General features: G+C 52.0%; 3 protein-coding genes across 4 annotated transcripts; 1 reads left to right on the top strand and 2 right to left on the bottom strand.

The window, feature by feature from the left end:
* Positions 1–1,518: 1,518 nt before the first annotated feature.
* LOC127040479 (cytochrome c oxidase assembly factor 3 homolog, mitochondrial) lies at positions 1,519–2,684 on the bottom strand. The gene is made up of 2 exons (XM_050934682.1): positions 2,411–2,684; positions 1,519–1,936 (listed from the first exon to the last, which is right to left on the bottom strand). Exons 1-2 carry the CDS (start codon positions 2,667–2,669, stop codon positions 1,833–1,835), a joined length of 363 nt encoding a protein of 120 aa, XP_050790639.1. The 5' UTR covers positions 2,670–2,684; the 3' UTR covers positions 1,519–1,832.
* A 9-nt stretch (positions 2,685–2,693) lies between these two features.
* Positions 2,694–12,675, top strand: CNTD1 (cyclin N-terminal domain containing 1). Of its 2 annotated transcripts, none has more exons than XM_050934646.1 (7): positions 2,694–3,011; positions 6,542–6,733; positions 7,697–7,772; positions 8,739–8,913; positions 9,835–9,997; positions 10,692–10,836; positions 11,770–12,453. In XM_050934646.1, exons 2-7 carry the CDS (start codon positions 6,562–6,564, stop codon positions 12,038–12,040), a joined length of 1,002 nt encoding a protein of 333 aa, XP_050790603.1. In that variant the 5' UTR covers positions 2,694–3,011; positions 6,542–6,561; the 3' UTR covers positions 12,041–12,453. The 2 variants fall into 2 exon arrangements, with proteins under 2 accessions (XP_050790603.1, XP_050790604.1); XM_050934647.1 differs by lacking the exon at positions 2,694–3,011 and adding an exon at positions 12,500–12,675 and having other exon boundaries at positions 6,211–6,733; positions 11,770–11,866.
* Positions 12,676–13,292: 617 nt separating this feature from the next.
* Positions 13,293–19,111, bottom strand: BECN1 (beclin 1). The gene is made up of 11 exons (XM_050934632.1): positions 18,881–19,111; positions 18,434–18,501; positions 18,153–18,211; positions 17,320–17,410; positions 16,893–17,029; positions 16,513–16,707; positions 16,079–16,225; positions 15,400–15,549; positions 15,255–15,315; positions 14,634–14,776; positions 13,293–14,089 (listed from the first exon to the last, which is right to left on the bottom strand). The coding sequence occupies exons 1-11, from the start codon at positions 19,005–19,007 to the stop codon at positions 13,921–13,923; spliced, it is 1,347 nt and encodes a 448-aa protein (XP_050790589.1). The 5' UTR covers positions 19,008–19,111; the 3' UTR covers positions 13,293–13,920.
* Between the last annotated feature and the right edge of the window lie 1,124 nt (positions 19,112–20,235).

A 20,235-nucleotide genomic window follows, 5' to 3' on the forward strand; every position in this document is an offset into this window, starting at 1 on the left:
GGTGTGTGATTACAGCAGCTGGAGCACCTTGTAACGAAACTGATTCTTCCTGTACGACAGGTGGGGGGGGAGGGGAGGCTTTTCTTGTAAATGGTTTGAGGAGAAACCCTGCTGTGGCCAGGGTGGGGTGGGAGTGGGAAGGTGGCCCCAGGTAATACACCTGCTGTTCTGTGAATTCAGGACTTAAGCCAGTGAGCTGGAAAATCTCATTTCCCAACACTCTTTAGCCTCTTAGGTAAATGTGTGCTGCATGGAACAGTCCCTGAGGCACTGAGCTGGCCTCCTGCCACCTTAATAATCAACTTGGAAGCACGATTTCCAGAGGCATTTATTGGAACGTGACAACAGCTGCAGGTGCTAGAGCTTTGCCCTTCACAGGGGCAAAGGATGGAGTGTTTCCACTGCAGGCTGGGCCAGGGGCATTAAGAGCCAACTGTTCCTTGCAGTGAGGGGTGGTGGTTTGTGCCTTCTTCCCCCAGAGGGCAGCACGGCACCTTTGTATCTAATTCAGTGGGTCCTGGAGGCAGCATATAGGCACCTTCCCAAATCACTTACAGGGTTTTTCCTCTCCCTAGAGTATCTGAGCAGGCCCACAGGCATCATTAGCCAGAGGCCATGCAAGTAGCTCACCACAGTTGGTTTTATTCATATCCTCACAGTTGCATCACTTTTTAAGGAATGAGTCACTGACTTCCAGGTCTAGTGGCCACCCCCTGGCAGCCCAGTGCCTCCAACACACTGACCTGGGGAAATGACTGCAGCCCAGGGACCATGGCTTGGGCAATCCCATGCTTCCCCCACAGGGCTGGGTCCCGGCCACAGTGGTGCAATGCAGATTAGCCATTCCAGGCTGCAAGTGGCATGGAGATTATTGCTCAGCCAGAGGTGCAGCACAACTCACTCCAGGGAGCTCTGCAGCCATGTTCTAGCTTAGAAAGGCTGAGCAAGGCCTGTCCCTGCAGGACTCAATCTCTCTCTCTCCCCCCCCCCCCCCCAAGGCCAAAGAGGCACATTTCCATGTGTCAGCCTCTCCCAGGGCTCTGCTCTTTCCCACATAACAGGGTATGTGCTGAGGTCAGTGGATAATTGGGCTCTTCATGGCCTGGGGCAGAATCACTCCATGCTCCATCCTCCTCTTCCTGCAGGTGGTAAACACATTGGGTGGCACCCCCAGGCCAGATACCACCCATAGCTTCCTCTCAGCACTAGGAAACAAGGAATTCATGATGCAGCCCCAAGGCAGCCATGTTCAGCCCACGCAACCAACAAACTTGGTCCTAGACAACCAACCACCTTGGTTCTATTTGCTCTTAAATACCTACAAACCACCCAGGGGCTGCTGGGATAGACCAGGAAGACAGACTTTTAAGCTCCCACAAGTGTATTTCCACCAAGAAGATATTACAGGGAGGTTGCACTTACCCAAACTTATCCTTCCAACCCCCATCTCAGGTGCCTCCCAGCAGGCCCCACTTGGGGAGGCCCAGGGCTGGCATTCCACATGCCCACTCTGGTGAATCATTTAGACAGGTTTATTGAGGCCCTGGCCCATCTGCTGCAGGGGGTGAATAGCAGAAGAGCCCATCAGGAAACAAAGCTGGTGCTGTTGCACCACAGTCTGCAACTGCAGCGAGAAAGTTTAACTGGAGGTGGCGGGAGCCTGGTCCCCACTGGGCACAGGGGAGAGGAGCCCCCCCTTCCACCGAGGGGGACTCGGCTAACCATAGGGAGTGCCTGGCATGTCAAAGGCAGATGCAACCCAAGAGGAATCGGGCTGCTGAGGGTCTCTGGCACGTGCATCAGTTCCAGCTGGATCCGGCCTGCTCAGGGTCTCAGTTCACTGGGGTCTTGGCAGCCTGGGCCCGGGCAGCCTCAACCTCCTGCTCCAGCTCGTCCAGGAATCGCTCCTGGGAGATCTTGTAGAAGGTGAAACCATCTGGGATAGGACCACTCAGGAAAACGGGGGGAATCAAAGACACCCCCAGAAACACCCTCAGTGGCCCTTCCCTGCTACATGGGGCTACCCCCTCACTCATCGGGGGGGACCCCACTGCTCCTGCCCCCGCTCCTCCCCGGGGGGGAGGGACCCTGCTGCCCCGGCCCCTGCTCCTCCCCAGGGGGGACCCCGTTGCTCCCGCCTCCGCTCCTCCCCCCCCGGGGGGGACCCCGCGGCTCCCGCCTCCGCTCCTCCCCCCCCGGGGGGGCCCCGTTGCTCCCGCCTCCGCTCCTCCCCCCCCGGGGGGCCCCATTGCTCCCGCCTCCGCTCCTCCCCCCCCGGGGGGCCCCATTGCTCCCACCCCCGCTCCTCCCCCCCGCGGGGACGCTGCTCCTCCCCTGGGGGGACCTCGCTGCTCCCGCCTCCGCTCCTCCCCCCCGGGGGGGATCCCGCGGCTCCGCCCCGGCCGGATACAGATGCCCAACACCACCGCGCCGATGCCGAGCCCCGTCAGCAGGTTGCGGCCCCGGAGCCGCCGGCGCAGCGCCTCCTCCGCGCGCTGCGTGACGCGCCGCTGCTCCGCGCTCAGCTCCGGCTCCCGCGCCGGGTCAATCCGTTTCGCGAACGCGGCCTCCGAGTCCCGGCCCGGCTCCCGCGGCGCCGCCATCTTCCCCGCGGAGCCGCGCCCAGCGCCCACGTGACTGAATGGGCGGAGCGCGGAGGCTATCGTCATATCCTTCTCGAGCAAACGCGCACTCCAGCAGCGTCGGCGTGACTCCGCCTACGTGACGCTTGTGCCGCCATGTTCGATGAGGGCAAAGTACCCCTCCGCGACGGCGGCGGAAGTTCTGATTCTGGCCAATCACCTCTAGGGGACCAGGTGCTCCCGTCCGATTGGTTACGCGGACCACGTGACATTGAGCTTCTCTTGTGATTGGTGGTCAGTGACTTCACGAGATCCGGAGCTTTAGGCGGGAAGATGTGACTAACCGAGCCGCCTCGAGGGATTGGGAGAATGCCACGTGACCAGATGGCAACGGGCTATGGCGTCGTGTGATTGGCCGAGAGGCGGCATGTGAGATGAGGCGGGGTAGAGAGAGGGAAAAAGTATCCCAGAGCAGCCGAGCTGCTGCGGCCTCCAGCTCCCGCCAGCCCCAGGCTGACACCTCCCTTCCAGCTCCCCCCCCCCCCGCCCCGGGCTGGCATCTCCCTTCCAGCCCCGCCCCACCCTGGCACCTCCCTTCCAGCCCCCCCCCGCCCCGGGCTGGCACCCCCCTTCCAGCCCCCCCACGCCCTGCCCCGTCCCAGCCCCGGGCTGGCACCTCCCTTCCAGCTCCCACACGCCCCGCCCCGTCCCAGCCCCGCCCCGGCACCTCCCTTCCAGCCCCGCCCCGCCCCGGGCTGGCACCTCCCTTCCAGCCCCCCACGCCCTGCCCCGTCCCAGCCCCGCCCCGGCACCTCCCTTCCAGCCCCGCCCCGCCCCGGGCTGACACCCCCCTTCCAGCCCCCCCACGCCCTGCCCCGTCCCAGCCCCGGGCTGGCACCTCCCTTCCAGCCCCGCCCCACCCTGGCACCTCCCTTCCAGCCCCTCACGCCCCGCCCCGGGCTGGCACCTCCCTTCCAGCTCCCACATGCCCCGCCCTGTCCCAGCCCCGCCCCGGCACCTCCCTTCCAGCCCCGCCCCGCCCCGGGCTGACACCCCCCTTCCAGCCCCCCCACGCCCTGCCCCGTCCCAGCCCCGGGCTGGCACCTCCCTTCCAGCCCCGCCCCACCCTGGCACCTCCCTTCCAGCCCCTCACGCCCCGCCCCGGGCTGGCACCTCCCTTCCAGCTCCCACATGCCCCGCCCTGTCCCAGCCCCGCCCCGGCACCTCCCTTCCAGCCCCGCCCCGCCCCGGGCTGGCACCTCCCTTCCAGCCCCCATACGCCCCGCCCCGTCCCAGCCCCGCCCCGGCACCTCCCTTCCAGCCCCGCCCCGCCCCGGGCTGGCACCTCCCTTCCAGCCCCGCCCCGCCCCGGGCTGGCACCTCCCTTCCAGCCCCCCCGTCCCGCCCCGGGCTGGCACCCCCCTTCCAGCCCCCCACGCTCTGCCCCGCCCCGTCCCAGCCCCGCGCTGACACCCCCCTTCCAGCCCCCCATGCCCTGCCCCGCCCTGCCCTGCCCTGCCCTGCCCCGGGCTGGCACCTCCCTTCCAGCCCCCCACGCCCTGCCCCACCCCGCCCCGGGCTGACACCCCCCTTCCAGCCCCCCCACGCCCTGCCCCGTCCCAGCCCCGGGCTGGCACCTCCCTTCCAGCCCCTCACGCCCCGCCCCGGGCTGGCACCTCCCTTCCAGCCCCCATACGCCCCGCCCCGTCCCAGCCCCGCCCCGGCACCTCCCTTCCAGCCCCGCCCCGCCCCGGGCTGACACCCCCCTTCCAGCCCCCCCACGCCCTGCCCCGTCCCAGCCCCGGGCTGGCACCTCCCTTCCAGCCCCGCCCCACCCTGGCACCTCCCTTCCAGCCCCTCACGCCCCGCCCCGGGCTGGCACCTCCCTTCCAGCTCCCACATGCCCCGCCCTGTCCCAGCCCCGCCCCGGCACCTCCCTTCCAGCCCCGCCCCGCCCCGGGCTGGCACCTCCCTTCCAGCCCCCATACGCCCCGCCCCGTCCCAGCCCCGCCCCGGCACCTCCCTTCCAGCCCCGCCCCGCCCCGGGCTGGCACCTCCCTTCCAGCCCCGCCCCGCCCCGGGCTGGCACCTCCCTTCCAGCCCCCCCGTCCCGCCCCGGGCTGGCACCCCCCTTCCAGCCCCCCACGCCCTGCCCCGCCCCGTCCCAGCCCCGCGCTGACACCCCCCTTCCAGCCCCCCATGCCCTGCCCCGCCCTGCCCTGCCCTGCCCTGCCCCGGGCTGGCACCTCCCTTCCAGCCCCCCACGCCCTGCCCCACCCCGCCCCGGGCTGACACCCCCCTTCCAGCCCCCCCACGCCCTGCCCCGTCCCAGCCCCGGGCTGGCACCTCCCTTCCAGCCCCTCACGCCCCGCCCCGGGCTGGCACCTCCCTTCCAGCTCCCACACGCCCCGCCCCGTCCCAGCCCCGCCCCGGCACCTCCCTTCCAGCCCCCATACGCCCCGCCCCGTCCCAGCCCCGCCCCGCCCCGGGCTGGCACCTCCCTTCCAGCCCCCCACGCCCTGCCCCGTCCCGTCAGCCCTGGGCTGGCACCTCCCTTCCAGCCCCCATACGCCCCGCCCCGTCCCAGCCCCGCCCCGGCACCTCCCTTCCAGCCCCACCCCGCCCCGGGCTGACACCCCCCTTCCAGCCCCCCCACGCCCTGCCCCGTCCCAGCCCCGGGCTGGCACCTCCCTTCCAGCCCCGCCCCACCCTGGCACCTCCCTTCCAGCCCCGCCCTGCCCCGGGCTGGCACCTCCCTTCCAGCCCCCACACGCCTCGCCCTGTCCCAGCCCCACCCCGGCACCTCCCTTCCAGCCCTGCCCCGCCCCGGGCTGGCACCTCCCTTCCAGCCCCCCCCCGCCCAGCCCCGGGCTGGCACCTCCCTTCCAGCCCCCCACGCCCTGCCCCGGGCTGGCACCTCCCTTCCAGCCCCCATACGCCCCGCCCCGTCCCAGCCCCGCCCCGCCCCGGGCTGGCACCTCCCTTCCAGCCCCCCACGCCCTGCCCCGTCCCGTCAGCCCTGGGCTGGCACCTCCCTTCCAGCCCCCATACGCCCCGCCCTGTCCCAGCCCCGCCCCGGCACCTCCCTTCCAGCCCCACCCCGCCCCGGGCTGACACCCCCCTTCCAGCCCCCCCACGCCCTGCCCCGTCCCAGCCCCGGGCTGGCACCTCCCTTCCAGCCCCGCCCCACCCTGGCACCTCCCTTCCAGCCCCGCCCTGCCCCGGGCTGGCACCTCCCTTCCAGCCCCCACACGCCTCGCCCTGTCCCAGCCCCACCCCGGCACCTCCCTTCCAGCCCCCCCCGCCCAGCCCCGGGCTGGCACCTCCCTTCCAGCCCCCCCCGCCCAGCCCCGGGCTGGCACCTCCCTTCCAGCCCCCCACGCCCTGCCCCGGGCTGGCACCTCCCTTCCAGCCCCGGGCTGGCACCTCCCTTCCAGCCCCGGGCTGGCACCTCCCTTCCAGCCCCCCACGCCCTGGGCCGCCGACGGGGAGTCGGGCGGGAGGCCAGCAGTGAGCCGCCAGCTTCTCGCGGGGGACAGGCAGCCCTGCCTGCACTGTGGACCCCCTCCCCATGGGTAGCCAGCAGCGAGGGCGTTTTACTGGCCATGCAGGGGCGTCCCTGGGGCCTGGGTCACGCTGCCCGTGGGGAGGAGCTTGGAGTGTAGCTCACAGTTCTGTCGAGGGAGCCCCCGGGCCGACTGACATCCCCTTCTCCTGCCTGTAGCTGGGATGGCCCCCGCAGCACTGGCTGTACAAGTGTAGGTGTTCTCTGTGACTGACACCAGCCTGATTCCGAACACGCGCAGGGAGCACGGCCACAGGAAGGAGGTGTCACTTTTCCATAGCAGAGTTCCTGATTATACCGCCGCCTTGTCCCATGCACTGCCCGGTGCCCTCTCTAATAATTACTGTAGTGGGTACAGCCGCACTGCTATACAAATGTTATTTTATTGTTTGAGAACTGGCCAGAAGTGCCGAGATGAGCTCAGAGGCACAGGCAGTGTCCCGGTTTCGCACCCCGGAGCCAGTCTTTGGAGTTGTTGCTCCCGAGATCATTGAAGATACTTTAATTTGTTTAGCTACAGAAAATGAACAATATCTGAATGAGCTGTCAGATCAAGCAGGATGCTTCAAAGAGACCCAGATAGTGGGTAAGAGATGCAGATCTTTGTCAGCCTGTGTATGTTTGTGTGTCTGTGTCCACAGGCCATGAGTGCCTGATGTGTGCACCTTGTGGCACCAGAGACTAACAAAACTTATGCCCAACGTAGACCAGCGGACTCACCCTTGTGGCGCCTCCTGCTGGGGACTTCTGGGAATTAGCTTGATTCAGCTCTGGAGTGCCCTCTGCAGGCCAGTGATCTGCCTGTCCTCTGGCCCGTGTCCCTCCCTGGACCCAGTGCCCTTTTACATGGGGTGCTGCCCCCTGGCAGTAACCCCTTTCTCCCAGGGAGCCCCCAGCTTGCCTCAGTATATGGCTACTGCCAGTCATTGTCTAGCCCCATGCCCTGGGACAGTATTAGCCCACTCATCATGGGCAAGGAGGGTTTGGACCTGCTGCCTTGGCCTACCCCTGGGCTGCCCTGTGCAAACCCCCCAGTACCTGTTGGCCTAATGCTAGGCCACAGCCTGGGGCTTTCCAGGCTAGAGCTCCCCAGCCCTGCTTCACTCAGGTACCTTGTGTCTAACTCCTTACAGCCAGGCCCTTCTCCCTCTATAGCTAGAGAGAGACTTCTGAGTGCCTGGTTCCCAGCCTCTCTATACAGGTTAGCTGTAGTCTGGTTGGGGCATGGCCCAGCTGCAGCCACTTCCCGGTCAGCCCAGCTTAGTTGCTCCAAGCCACAACCTTCCCCCAGGGCTGTTTTAAGCCCTTCAGGGCAGGAGCAGGGTAAGCACCCTGCTACATCCAAATAAATTTGTTAGTCCCTAAGGTGCCACAAGGACTCCTCATTGTTTATCCTCTGCATAAACTCCCATTTGTGGCCTCTCTATAAAGAGTGATTCAATTTGCATGTCTGATTCCTTATCATCTCGCTTAGTTACTTTTATTTTTTGATAAAGTGTGTCTATCTTATCCATCAGTTCCAGTTATGATTAACTGCACTTTTTTGCAGAATTTGTATTTCTTTTGTGTGAAAAATGGTTCCTGGACCAATCTGCACGATATCAAGCAGTTGAAATATTTGAAAGGTAACTTCCCAAGCAAAGACAACACACAATTCTTATATCTGTAGTACAGTTATATTGTATGTACTCTGCACTGCTCAGGCTGAAGATATGGAGTATCTTTATAGCTGCAGCTTTGTCTTTCCTGTCATTTAATTACAAGCATAATTGGTATGTATATTGAGAGTAAAGTATTTTGAATACATGTTGAAAGTACTTTTCTTTTTGTTAGCAAAAGGCAACTTTTCTGAGAGCTGATCTTTTACATAAGAATGGTCCTGCTGGGCAAGCCCAGTGGTCCATCTAACCCAATACCCTGTCTCTGACAGTGGCCAATGCCAGATGATTCAGAGGGAATGAACAGAACAGGGCAATTTTGAGTGATCCATCCCATCATCCAGTCCCAGCTTCTGGCAGTTGGAGCTTTAGGGACACCCTGAGCATGGAGTTGTGTCCCTGACCGTCTTGGCAAATGATGGACCTTACAGATCCTTTTTTGAACCCAGTTATAGTTTTGGCCTTCACAGCATTCCCTGGCAATGAGTTCTACAGGTTGACTATGCATTGTGTGAAGAAGTACTTCCTTTTGTGTTTTAAATTAATAGGCAGCAGGTTTAATCAGGTGACCCTGGCTCTTGTGTTATGTGAAGGGGTAAACAGCACTTCCCTATTCACTTTCTCCACAACATTCATGATTTGTATAGACCTCTGTTGTATCTGTACTCTTCTCTTTTCTAAGCTGAACAGACCCGCTCTTTGTAATCTCTCCTTGTATGGAAGCTATTCTATACCCCTAATTATTTCTGTTGCCCTTTTCTGTTCCTTTTCCAATTTTAATATAGCTTCTTTGAGATGAGGTGACTAGAAGTGCATGCAGTATTCAAGGTGTGGGTATAGCATGGATTTATATAGTGCCATTATATTTACTGTCATCTCATCTAGCCTTTTCCTAATGATTCCTAACATAGTTAGCTTTTTTTTTCCTTGCAGGTTTATGATTAAGCATGTAGAAGAGAGCTATAACTCTATCAAAAAGTCAAGGACAAACAATGAACAAGGAGAGGACAACATCTGGGGCACTTTGAAAGCACAGATATGTGACACATTTGTGCTGCGGCTTGTGTCTTGCATTCAGCTTGCAAGCAAACTTTCTTTTCACTACAATGTGAGCAAACTAACCACTTTCTTACACCAGATTTTTAGCTAGTACAGTATATTCTTTCTTACTTAGATTTTGGTCTTATCTAAACTCCACACCAAAGGAGTTACTGTTTCAAAGGATAGCAGTGATTGTGTAATCCAGGATAATTTGGGCATGGGAGATCTAGACTCTCTTGCACTCGGGCACAGTAACTGTTATGCCTCTGGAAATTGTATACTGCACCTTCACAATGAAAGACGTTAACATAATTTTATTATTTAAAGTATCCATGACCTGTACCAGTTGGTTGTTAAGCATACCATGATATCAAAACCCAGGATTGTTATGGAGGGAGTTGCCAAATGATGCCATTACATAGCTTTTCAAGTTAATTTTCTTAGTGTGTGATGCCCTATTCAGTCTGAAGAAATGCTGTGTTGTTGTTAGTATTGTGATGTATTTTATTTTTGAGGAAAATATTGCAAGCAAGAGTTTTCTCTCTGCCTTAATCTCGCTAATTGGAGTTGACCCTTGGGACAAATACTTCCTAGGAAGTGGACAATGGTGTTAGGGCTGATATTGCAGGGGGAAGGTTTTGCCTATCTGCCATGTGTGACCACTTCTGTTCTAGGACATGTGTATATTGTGTAAATCAAAAAAGTTATACTGATAAAATACCCAAACTCAGCATCCCTGATTTCTGCTCCAATGGGGCACAGCCCTGCAAAACCCCAATATGTGCTACTACCTGGCAAAGAGTAATAGTTTCAACCTGCATTTTCCATTTTTAGCTTAGAAGGCAAGTTAAACAAAAATTCTATTAGTTCTCAGCTCAAAAAGAAACTATTAACAGCATATCATCATGCAGGTGAACTTCTGGGATCTTGAGAACACCTCTTACGCACAGCAGCAGTTTTAAAAATAACCCATCACTGTTTTTTCCAGATAATTAACAATAACACAGTTCTGAAATTTCTGCAGTCCTTAGACTATTCATACACAAAACAGAACTTGGTGGAGTCAGAACTTGCCATTCTGAAGGCTCTATGCTTCCAGATCAACGTGCCGACTCCTTTTGCCTATGTTGAGTTGCTTCTGGAGGTGTTAGGTAAGAGTATTAATAAGAAGAAACTATGTAGAAATTAAAAAAGACTAAATGCAGTTACCACTAAACTCTGAAACAAGCAATCTCAGATTAGTGGTTTGTTGTAGAGGTAAAATCAAGTATGAAGTGACAGAGAGAATCTCACCCATGTGGTTATTATTAACAGAAAGCCCAAAGCTTCGAAGTGTTCTCCTTACCCTGGGGTGTTTCCTAGGATAAGTCCTGGGTCTCATTTTACCTGTCAAATGATAAAAATCTGCACAAGAACCTTCTACCACTGACACAAGTAAGAAACTTTACACATCACAGAGGGAGGAGCCCCGCAGTTAGCGTCCAAGAAGAAATGCATCTGGGTAACTGGTCTTTTGGCTGTTTAGTAAGATGTTGTTATAAGACTAATATTTTTATTAAAAGTAGTTATATAAGGCCACAGTTTTTCCAAAGTGAATTGCGACTTTTTGGGTGTCCTACTTGAGATCCTTTAAAGGGACCTGATTGACAGAAATTGCTGAGCAAAGTCAGACCCTTTTATGGAATCTCAAGTTTTGGGTACCTCACCTTAAAGTGGTCACTACTGAAAATCTTAGCCATGAACTCAATACACAAAACTGCCTTGGTCATAATGGCTAATACTTTTCATAATCTAGTTTTATGGATCAGAAAATATATAGCTGACCATGTATAATCTCCACTTTAGGACATAATGGCTGCTTACTTCCTATGAAACAGTTGCATAAGATGTGCATGCACCTACTGGATTTAACTTATCTTATGCGGAACATCATCTATGATACTTTACTGAAGATTTCTATTGAGAATTCAACACCGAGTGAACTCCAGATGTAAGTACCACCTATGCCCCAGGACACATTTGAACTAGTACTGATTTTATGCTCAGAGGGGAGGGAAAAAGCTTGTGAGGGTCACATATTCTTGTGCCTTTACCATCCATCTGTTGCAGTTTCATAGTTGTCTATTTGACAAATTATGATGCAGCACATACAGATTAGAGAAAGTGCTCAGCATACTGAGAAAATACAAGTCACAGTTATTTGCAATACAACTCAACAGACCATTCTTTGTGAACTAAGAATCTGGGACTGAGGTTTCTGGATTTAAGTTGCTAATTCTATGAAATGTCAAGAAGTATACAAAATGTCCATACACTGCTTCCTTTCCATAGTAAGTAGTATTTGGGAATAATCAGTTCTAAGTATGACTAACTTAATTTGCCAAGTTTTGATCCCAGCTCTGATAGCGACTATTTGTCATCCTGGGTACACTGCATCTTTCTCCATCTGCAGAACAGTGATATTTACCTGCCTGTTAGGCTGGCATTGATCAATAAGTGTTTTCAAAAGAGCTTTGAAGACAAAATACTACAGAAGTGCCAAGTATAGTAAGAGTTATTAGCATACTCCTCAAAATAATACTAGTTTTCCTAACATTTTACAGTTCATGTTCTCAGTTTTTCCATATGCTTAGAAAAGTCAAAATGCTTCAGCAACTTTGCTGTAGAATAGGCAGACAGGGAGAATCTCTCTTATCTTTAAGAAAATGTAGCCAGTAGTGGGAGATTGGACTTTAAGTTGAAGGTATTAGTATCAGCCTGAAGTGGCTTTTAAAAGTGTTTATCTGTACGTGTGTTTCTACATTAAAATGCCACTAAAATTGTTTACCTCCAAATACACAGTATCAATACTACAACACTTAGCTGTTGAAATACAGAAGAGCTTCATTTTAAAGCAGATATTACTACTGTTTTAATTATACAGAGCAAAATTTTTGTCAGTAAAGGAAGATTTCATGCTCTTGGCAGTTGGCATCATCAGCACAAGCGCTTTCATACTAAACCCTGAATACTGGAATCAGGTACTGCTAGACAAGATTTACAGAGTGCAGGTCTTAGGCTTACATGAACTAAAAATTTTTTGCATCTTTTACTGTTTACAGAGTACAGGTGTGTTGCACTGGAAGTATATTAAAGGTGGAGTCCTTCAATATATTAGTACTGCAGGGCAAGGGGAGGTTGGGAATTTAACATGAGTGTCTCATTACTTTGCAAACCTATTCTGAGAAGACTGCAGCTTTCTTACACCTAGAATATGCTGTATCCAAAGGCTTCCACTGGCAGAAACGGGGGAGGGGAGTAACCCCACAAGGCATCAAATCTCCCACAAACAGCCAGCCTGTGTTTTATAGTATAAAAGAGAGGTCCTATTTAAAATTGTCCTCTCACAGCAGAAGCAGTTAGTTGCTTTATATATATATATTCCTCCCCTGTAAGGGAGAAAGATTCCACTAACAGGATCCGCAATTGGCTAATTGCAGAGGGCTAGTGTTGTTTTTTTAATGTATTTGTATTCCCATAGCAGCTAGATAGTACAGTATTGGAGCCATAGGGTCGACTATACTCATGTTTTTATTTTCCTTTACAAATACTCAAAGATTTAAGATCTAGAACTACCGCTCTGTTGCCGAAAATAAGGAAAAATTTTTTTTAAGGTTGTGGAGCATTTAAACTGCATCACTGGTATTACCACACAAAGCATTTTAGAGTTTTCATATGCAATACTGAAGCACAGTGTTGGCACCACTAATCCAAGGAAGAACAAAGGAACTAGATCTTCAGAGAACTATGTTGTACCTCCTACAAAATAAACTTGGCTTTTCCACTGCAACCTTTCCCATGTATCAGTGTCCTCAAAGCCATGTTTCATCCACTAATCCTTTGTAACAGATGCAGGTGGTTTTGACTTGTAACTCATGTAGGATGAACTTTTGTTTAGTTGCTACGTAGCAGCTATCAAATATGGCATTTAAAACTGTTAAAATTGGCCTTTGCAAAGTATCCCCTATACTGATGTAGTGACATTGGAGTAAAATGCTGCCATGATGAAGTGTTTTGCTTTTGGAAAAATCGTTATAGAAACGGCAGCAATAAGTCTACAAACCATTCTACTGTGTACAAGTGCTACAAGCCGGGCCAGGCTTTCTTCACACAGTTGCTGTTGTGCAGAAGCAGTGACTGTCTTGAACAGTTTACAATATCAAGGTTGTTCCTTCCTATATTCCTTTCCTTCTGCCCCCCGGATCTAGTTTCCCCCCAGTCTGAAAAGAAAGTCAGTTAGGTAGTCTGCCAGTGTTAACAGGGGAGGGAAATGCAAGTCAAATCAAGCACCAGCTGCTTTGAAAGCTGGATTTAAATCTTACTTGGATGGAAAGCTATTCAGAATCTACATACCAGTACACAGGATGCCATGCTGTAGTTAAGTGTATGTGGAATGGAAGCACTCAATTTGTCCCGAATACAAAGTATTTTATTACAGTGTTATTCAGTGCACCTTTGTGCAGTAACAGGCTGCAGGAAATATTTGTTACAAATTGTTAAATAGTTGGCAATGTTCTAAACAAGATCAAACCCTCAAAGTTCAGTGGCACCAAATTAAGTGCTCATCAGTTCTGATTTAAAGAGAAGATATTAAGTTTCAAGCATTAGTCACCATTTAGGGTGATCAGACAGAGCTTCCATAGGCTTTGCGCATAACACAGTTCTCACTGTGTCACTAATATTTCATTTTTCTAACTGCATTCTCTGTTAAATTGTAATGAGATTACATCAGATACCTACTGGTGTTGTACAGCAAGTTTCTGACTTGTCTATAAAACTCACAGATACTTGCCATCTAGCTATTTCATAAAGAGCTGAATTATATTCTGTTCTGCTCAACAGTACAATTTTACATATTGCTTTTCCATGCACTACTTGTCAAATGAAATTTTAAAGTGTCTTGTGGATTTTTGGTATTGTAAACATGTTGTATTGGTTAATATTAAGTGACAATTTATGACATTCTTGAGGGAAAAAAATCAGATACTCTCTAGTCCTCAGAACAAGTTCTTCACACACATGCGCACACACACAGTCATTTGTTATAAAATTGGGATGAAACCCAGGCAAGACCCCATTTCAGGTTAGTTAACATGAATTTGAGTGCTTTTGTCCATTGCTCTTCAGAGTTAAACTGTGTTTTAATAGAGTAAGAGCCACCACTGCCACCTGTATCTTCGATCTTGCCTTTCTCCACATCCATTCTGTATCATATAAACAGAGGTTTATTAAAACATTTACATTTCAACATAGTCACCTCTGATAAGATGCTAATGCTGTGTAATCTCTTCTGGTGTTATTTCATTTAAGCTAGCTTCATTTGACTGATTTTGAAGCAGTTATTTCCATAGTTGGGTTTGACATTTGAAGTATCCAAGTACTGTATTTTCAGACCCTTTAATCTCAGAGTTATGAATCTTACATGAGCGCTGAACATTTTGTCTAAGACATGGTCTGATACCCTATTTTAACAAAGGTAATAACCAGCTTTTAAAAAACAACTATGCAGTGGCCTTTCATTGCTGAGTAACTAGCTTTAAATCACATTTAGGTCAAAAGAGAGAGAACCTAGGAAATGGTTCTGTACTGCTCTCCACTCAAGCACAGAACTATCAGATGATTTGGCTGAAAAGTAAGACAAGCCTGGAATAGCAAAGAATGCTATGGCTCAGGATGCAGGAGCACTGGCAGAGCTGCATGGGTTAACATGCACTATGTTACAGAAGCACTTCAGATAGAGACATTTACCTGTAAGGCAAACAAAAGCGAGTTTCGCCTTTCTCCACCTCCTCTTTGAATTGCTGCACACAGTCCAGGAATGCCACCATTGCATGATCAAATTTATTGTCCCAAAAGAACCGTAAACCTCCAGAACAATACAAGGGCAACTCCTAAAAGAGAGAAGTTAGTTCTAGACAGCCAAGAGAGACTCTAGTTTAGAAACTCTTACCACAGGTGCAGGACAGGGCCCTAGGGATTCCTCTGCCTTCAAGAGCCAAGCCACATTGCGTTCCACTCATCCCAGTCACCACCTGGACAGGACTCTTGAGCCCACTGACACACCTCAACTGGCCAGAATGACTTTTAAATAAAGCAGAGCACCTCCTCTGCTTCTTTGAACCCCCACCCCCAGGGGAGCACGAAGCATAATGCTTAGTCCTGCCTAGAGTGCAGGGGACGACTAGATGACCTCTCGAGGTCCCTTCCAGTTCTATGATTATCAGAGGTAAGGCAGTTACAGCAGCAATTGTATTAAGCCTGTAATAAGATCTAACGGTGAATGGCAGGATTTACATTTTTTGCTCACTCGTATTAGCAGGAATAGAGGGAATTTAGCATTCCAGGCAGATTATTTTTGGATTTTCTTACCTTTGATTTGTCTGTGAGGGACTCTAAATATGAATGATTTCCATAGGGAACGAGACGGTATCTGAAAGAAAAGGCAGATAAGTCTGTGAGTGCCTTTTCCCATGGTACGATAGCTAGTACAAGGTGTATAAAGAACTGCTCTTACCTTTGAAATTTCAGGCCCATCTTGTTAGCAAGGGCATGAAGCAGTAGCACAGTCTGCCCCCAAGCTGCATTGATCTCATTCCATTCTACAGGGACACTGGGGAGGCGGCCAAGTCTGAAGTTATTAATTGTGCCAAATTGCCCACTGTGCCTGTGTTACGAGGAGAAGTTGTAAGTAAGCTCTTTGGGGCAGGGAGTGTCTCTACGGCACTTAGGACAAGAGGGCCCTAATCCCCATTGCTGCTGTAATGCAAAGCAATAACCCTGCAAGCCATGAAGTCTCTTTATGGAGCTCAAAGACAATGGAGCAGCTTGCACTTGCCATGTTGAATCCTGAACTTTACAAAGACAATGTAAAAGCTCACGCAGAGCTGTTCAATTAGGGCTCAGCACCGGGCTCCACGTGGTCCCAGGTTTGACAGCCTATAGATAGCACTTGCCAGCTGCTCTCACATTTGCAAATCTCCTCCCACAGCCTGGGTAGAGCATGTTTCCTTTCCTGCCCTTTCAGTTGCCACCATGAGATCATCTGATTGCCTGCTCTCAGCTAAGAAGTACATTTCAGCCCTGCTTAGCACCTAAGTTGCCAAAAACCAAGCTGCCATCTTGGCAATGATGCTGTAATGCAGAATCATGAAAGCTGCAGCAGCTCTGCCCCTCTAGCCCAGAGCTTACATTACCAGATATGGAAAGTTGCATTGAACACATTAGTTTTCCTCAGTTTATCCAACTGGATCTGGGCATAGCGCATCTGGTTATCAACGCTTTTCAGTTCGTCATCCAGCTCCAGTTGCTGCCTCTTGAATTCACTGTACTCCTTCTGATACCTTCAAACAGCAACAATGAAAAAGCTACCAACAGAACAGGACAGCAAGAGACCAGCTCCTACATGCACCACTACGCCAGACAGACCCTGTCTGTGGAGAGAGACGCAAGTCATTAACTAACTAAGGTGCCAAATCCCCAGTTTTGTAATAGAGGAAACCACTTGTACCCAGCCAGTATTTGTGGGTGATTAGAAGTACAGTACATGTTTACCCACAACCCAGTCTGATACACCCACTTGTCCATATTTGTCACTCCTGCCACGAAACAGACTTTGGCTAAGACTCACTGTGCTTCCTCCTGATCCAGTCTCTCTGCTTCTGCCCTGACTTTCTCAAAGTTTTCTGCTACCATCTTGCGGTTCTTCTCGACTTCTTCCAGCTCCTGGATCAATCTCTCCTCTTCCAAAGCAAGTTCTTTCAGCTCCATCTGTAGCTTCTCCTTATCATCCTCATTCATTTGTTCCAAGATCTCCAGACATCGTCTACAGGAGACAGTAGGTGGTTACAAAAGGATACTTAAGGCAATTCTCAAAGGATGAGATTTGGAGAATTGCCAAATGCTCCGTTCAGGGACTTCTTTATATCTGTATTTTTTCCCGGCTCTTCAGACCAAGGCTACTGGAAGCGATGATGGAGTGCAACAACGGGTCAGTAATAAATCACTCACTTGTAGTTCTGGCATTCATTCTCTGTGATATTGAGTTGTGTGTCTAACTGGTCTAGAAGGGTGTCTGTGCATTCCTCACACAGAGGATGGTCCACATCTGTCTGTCCTGACATAATGTCAAAGAGATCACCAGTAACCTAGAGAAAGAGTTCGCTCTTAGTATAGAAAATTTAGAATCAGCCCCAGGTTCTGATCAATATTAAATGAAAAACAAAGTCTTCAATGGACAGACTTGTGGCCCCTAAGAGAACAGCAATGTGCCATTTTTCACAGCCCAAGCTTGATAAACTGAACAGATTTTAAGGTTTTACCTTTATTCTACACAAATATTTGGAGGCCAGAAATATGAGTTACAACTCCAACTCGCAAACTACCCCAAAGAACTTACACTTTGTCAGTCACTCTAGTCTGTCAGCATGAGACTTGCCTTCAGTCTTCTGCTGAGATTTTCCATGGTGCCCCCATCAGAAGCCTCTCCAATCAGAGTAAAACTGTTGGCACTTTCTGTTGACATCATTCTTGAAGAGAAAGAGATTTTATAGTTGTGAACTGATGAAGAATGTCAGAACTTCACTGAATTTCTCTCACTGGGATATCATGTCCCAAAGCTTCCTCACAGAGACCCTTCCACTGTGCCTTTAATTCTGATGTCTTGTGCAGTCCTTTCTCTTTGATTTTTGAACAAAGGTTTATCTATCTATACACTGAACTTACATGAAGGTCAGTGGGAGATTTGCAGTCTTAGGTGGCAGTGCACAGGAATTAGTTCTGTGCCATCCCTTAGGTGGTAAATAATGTCCCAAGAACACCACAAATGTAGGAGTTAGAGCTGCTACATGAAAGGGTGGGGGGGGGTGGGAGTAGGAAGGTCCTGAATAGAATGGATTAAGAAAGCTTTTGGGACCCTGCTGGATCCAGTGAATACTCCAAGTGCCCAAGGAAGCTGAGGATCTCAGCATAAGCCTAGGTGAAGTTCACTGCAGCAAGGGAGAATCTGTGCTTAATGCATGACTTCTGTGGTCAACCACCTACACCCAAAGCATGCAAGTTACACTTATCCTTCCCCATATGGGAGTTCTTTTGGCTTTCATATACTACAGTGGAGTGTGTGATAAATAAAGATTTAGTAAGATTTATTCTGAAATGAAGCCAGCAGCCACAATGCCTTCATCTCTGTAAGAGCTGCCATGATGGAATACATGTAGAAGCATGAGACCCCCCACAATGTTTCAGAAAATTTACTGCAAACACAAGTGATACCTGGCTGGAGGAATGAATCTCCTGGATACACCATCCTGACGGTTTTCTGTGAAGGCTTCCTAGAAATTAAGGCAGTACACCATCAGCCAATCAAATGTTACTCATGACATAAAAGAGTAGAATCAGCTTCCTTTTGGATTCTCTCTCGAAAGAAGGATTATCATTCTCACAGGACAAATTAATTTAAAGTTCAGGCTAACCTTTGGCTCCCAATGATAAACTAGCTTTATCACAGGACCTTGGCTAAAGGAATGATGAGATATTCAATCCAAAACTTTTACCTCTGTTAAGTTGGTCTCTTCTTCATGAATGTCTCCTGGTTTTGCTGGAGCTGTGGTAAGTAAGGGAGCTGAACAAAGAACAACAATTACTAGAGGACTGAAGAAATCGTGCACGATAAACAATGAAACTATTTCACAGAGCTGCAGGTTTCTGAAAGAACTGGGCTGTATACTCAAGGTCCCACTTGTGGTCATCCCAGCCGTTTTCTTCCACAAAGGGAAGAGTGTTAACCCTTGTCCTACTGACCTTCCAGACAGCCCCTCTCTGCCGCCCTAAACCCACCCCAGGGCATTTCAGGTTGACAGGAATCGTCCTAACCGCCTGATCAGCAAAGTGTTGTGAAAACACCAAACCTCCTGTGCTTACCCCGATACCATCCCCTCCTCCAGAGTCCTTTCCCTGGCACCCCCGGACACGCCCCGCTCCCCGCCGAGGACCCCCCGTACCTGTCAGCTCCTGGATGGTGACCCGGTCGAGGATCTTGAAGGACGTGTCCAGCTTGAGCGGCTGGCTGCAGCGCTGGCACACGAAGCTCACCTGCATGGTGCAGGCCGATGACTTGGAGCCCTCCATGCCCGGGCGGGGAGCGCCCCGCACTCCCGGCCGCTCCGACTCCTAGGGTGGAAACCGGCTCCGCGCACGCTCGGGCCCCTGCAGCGCCCGGGCCCAAACATCGCCCGCGTCACTTCCGGGGCCGTACAGCGCGTCCCCGCGCATGCAGGACGTGACGTAATGGCCCCTCCTCCGTCTCGCGGCCTGCAGCACCCCTAGTGGGGAGGGGGACTAATGGGGGCCGCGGGGTGACCAGCAGGGGAGGGGGCAGAATGGGGGTGCACTGGGGTAGGCCTGGACTGTGTTGTCAGAGCACCGCCGTGGGTTGGGGCCTGGCTTCGAAAGCCCCCGAAGGATCAGTGTGCGGCTGGGGGGGTTGATGGTGCACTCAGCAGCACTTCACAGACACTGCTAATTATTTCTGCGCTAGGCTCCAGCTCTCACCATCTTGCCATGTCATCAGAAACCAACCAAGTTAGGGTGGGTAAACATGCAGGCAGGGCCTCAGCACTTGGCCTGACCTGACCAAATGTTTCATGCCCTTTGGAGGAGCCCGGTGCACAGTCAGGATCATTCCAACCATGTTCACTAGTGAGTGAAACTCATCCTCCAGCATGGGGTCAGAGGCCCCGGGGCAGAGGCATGTTCGCCTTTTGCATAGAAGGCATTACCTGCCTGTGGAACAACAGGCCAATTCCTACAGAGAAAGGAATCCGCCTATTGCTGTAAGTGCCCTCTATGCCCATAGGTACCCCTTTATTCAGAGAGAAGGGATGGACAGCAGCTGAATCTGGCAGACTGTCTATCATACATAGTCTGACTCACACACACACAGGGAGAGCTCAGTGCCTGTTTCCTAGATCTGATGTTTGGCTGTTAATAAAAACTCCTTGCAAGACTCACACCCAGACCCCGTGCCCTCCCCTGCGTGTGCTCACAGCTTTGCTGTTGTGGTTGCGGGCTCGTTAGCGTCAGGCTGCATGCGGGGTTTTCCTTGCAGGCAGGGTCACTCACTGCTCGACTCGTCCCATAAAGTGCCCATTACTGGGAGTGGCAACAAGCACTACATGTTAGTGCCCTAAGCACAGGCCTGTGGCGCTGCAGGGGGTGGTGCGGGCAGAGTCAGGGCTAGTGGGTGGTGCTCAGCGCATGGATGCCACCATCACCAGGGCAACCGTCGCCTCTCCCTGGCACATATGGTTGCCAATCCTCCAGAACTGGCCTGGAGTCTCCAGGCAATAAAAGTTGA

This window comes from Gopherus flavomarginatus, chromosome 25 (genome assembly GCF_025201925.1).
Source record: "Gopherus flavomarginatus isolate rGopFla2 chromosome 25, rGopFla2.mat.asm, whole genome shotgun sequence".
NCBI lineage: Eukaryota > Metazoa > Chordata > Testudines > Testudinidae > Gopherus > Gopherus flavomarginatus.

Bases quoted from the DNA above. Each gene is read 5' to 3' on its own strand.
- LOC127040479 (XM_050934682.1), bottom strand. From the start codon at position 2,669: ATGACGATAGCCTCCGCGCTCCGCCCATTCAGTCACGTGGGCGCTGGG. The intron at 1,937-2,410 runs GTATCCGGCCGG...GTCCTATCCCAG, and splicing joins CGCGGTGGTGTTGGGCATCT to ATGGTTTCACCTTCTACAAG.
- CNTD1 (XM_050934646.1), top strand. From the start codon at position 6,562: ATGAGCTCAGAGGCACAGGCAGTGTCCCGGTTTCGCACCCCGGAGCCA. The intron at 7,773-8,738 runs GTAACTTCCCAA...TTTTCCTTGCAG, and splicing joins GCAGTTGAAATATTTGAAAG to GTTTATGATTAAGCATGTAG. The intron at 9,998-10,691 runs GTAAGAGTATTA...TCTCCACTTTAG, and splicing joins GTTGCTTCTGGAGGTGTTAG to GACATAATGGCTGCTTACTT.
- BECN1 (XM_050934632.1), bottom strand. From the start codon at position 19,007: ATGGAGGGCTCCAAGTCATCGGCCTGCACCATGCAGGTGAGCTTCGTG. The intron at 17,030-17,319 runs GCAAGTCTCATG...CTCTTTCTCTAG, and splicing joins ATCTCAGCAGAAGACTGAAG to GTTACTGGTGATCTCTTTGA. The intron at 14,777-15,254 runs GTAAGAAAATCC...TCTCTCTTTTAG, and splicing joins CCCTCACAGACAAATCAAAG to GAGTTGCCCTTGTATTGTTC.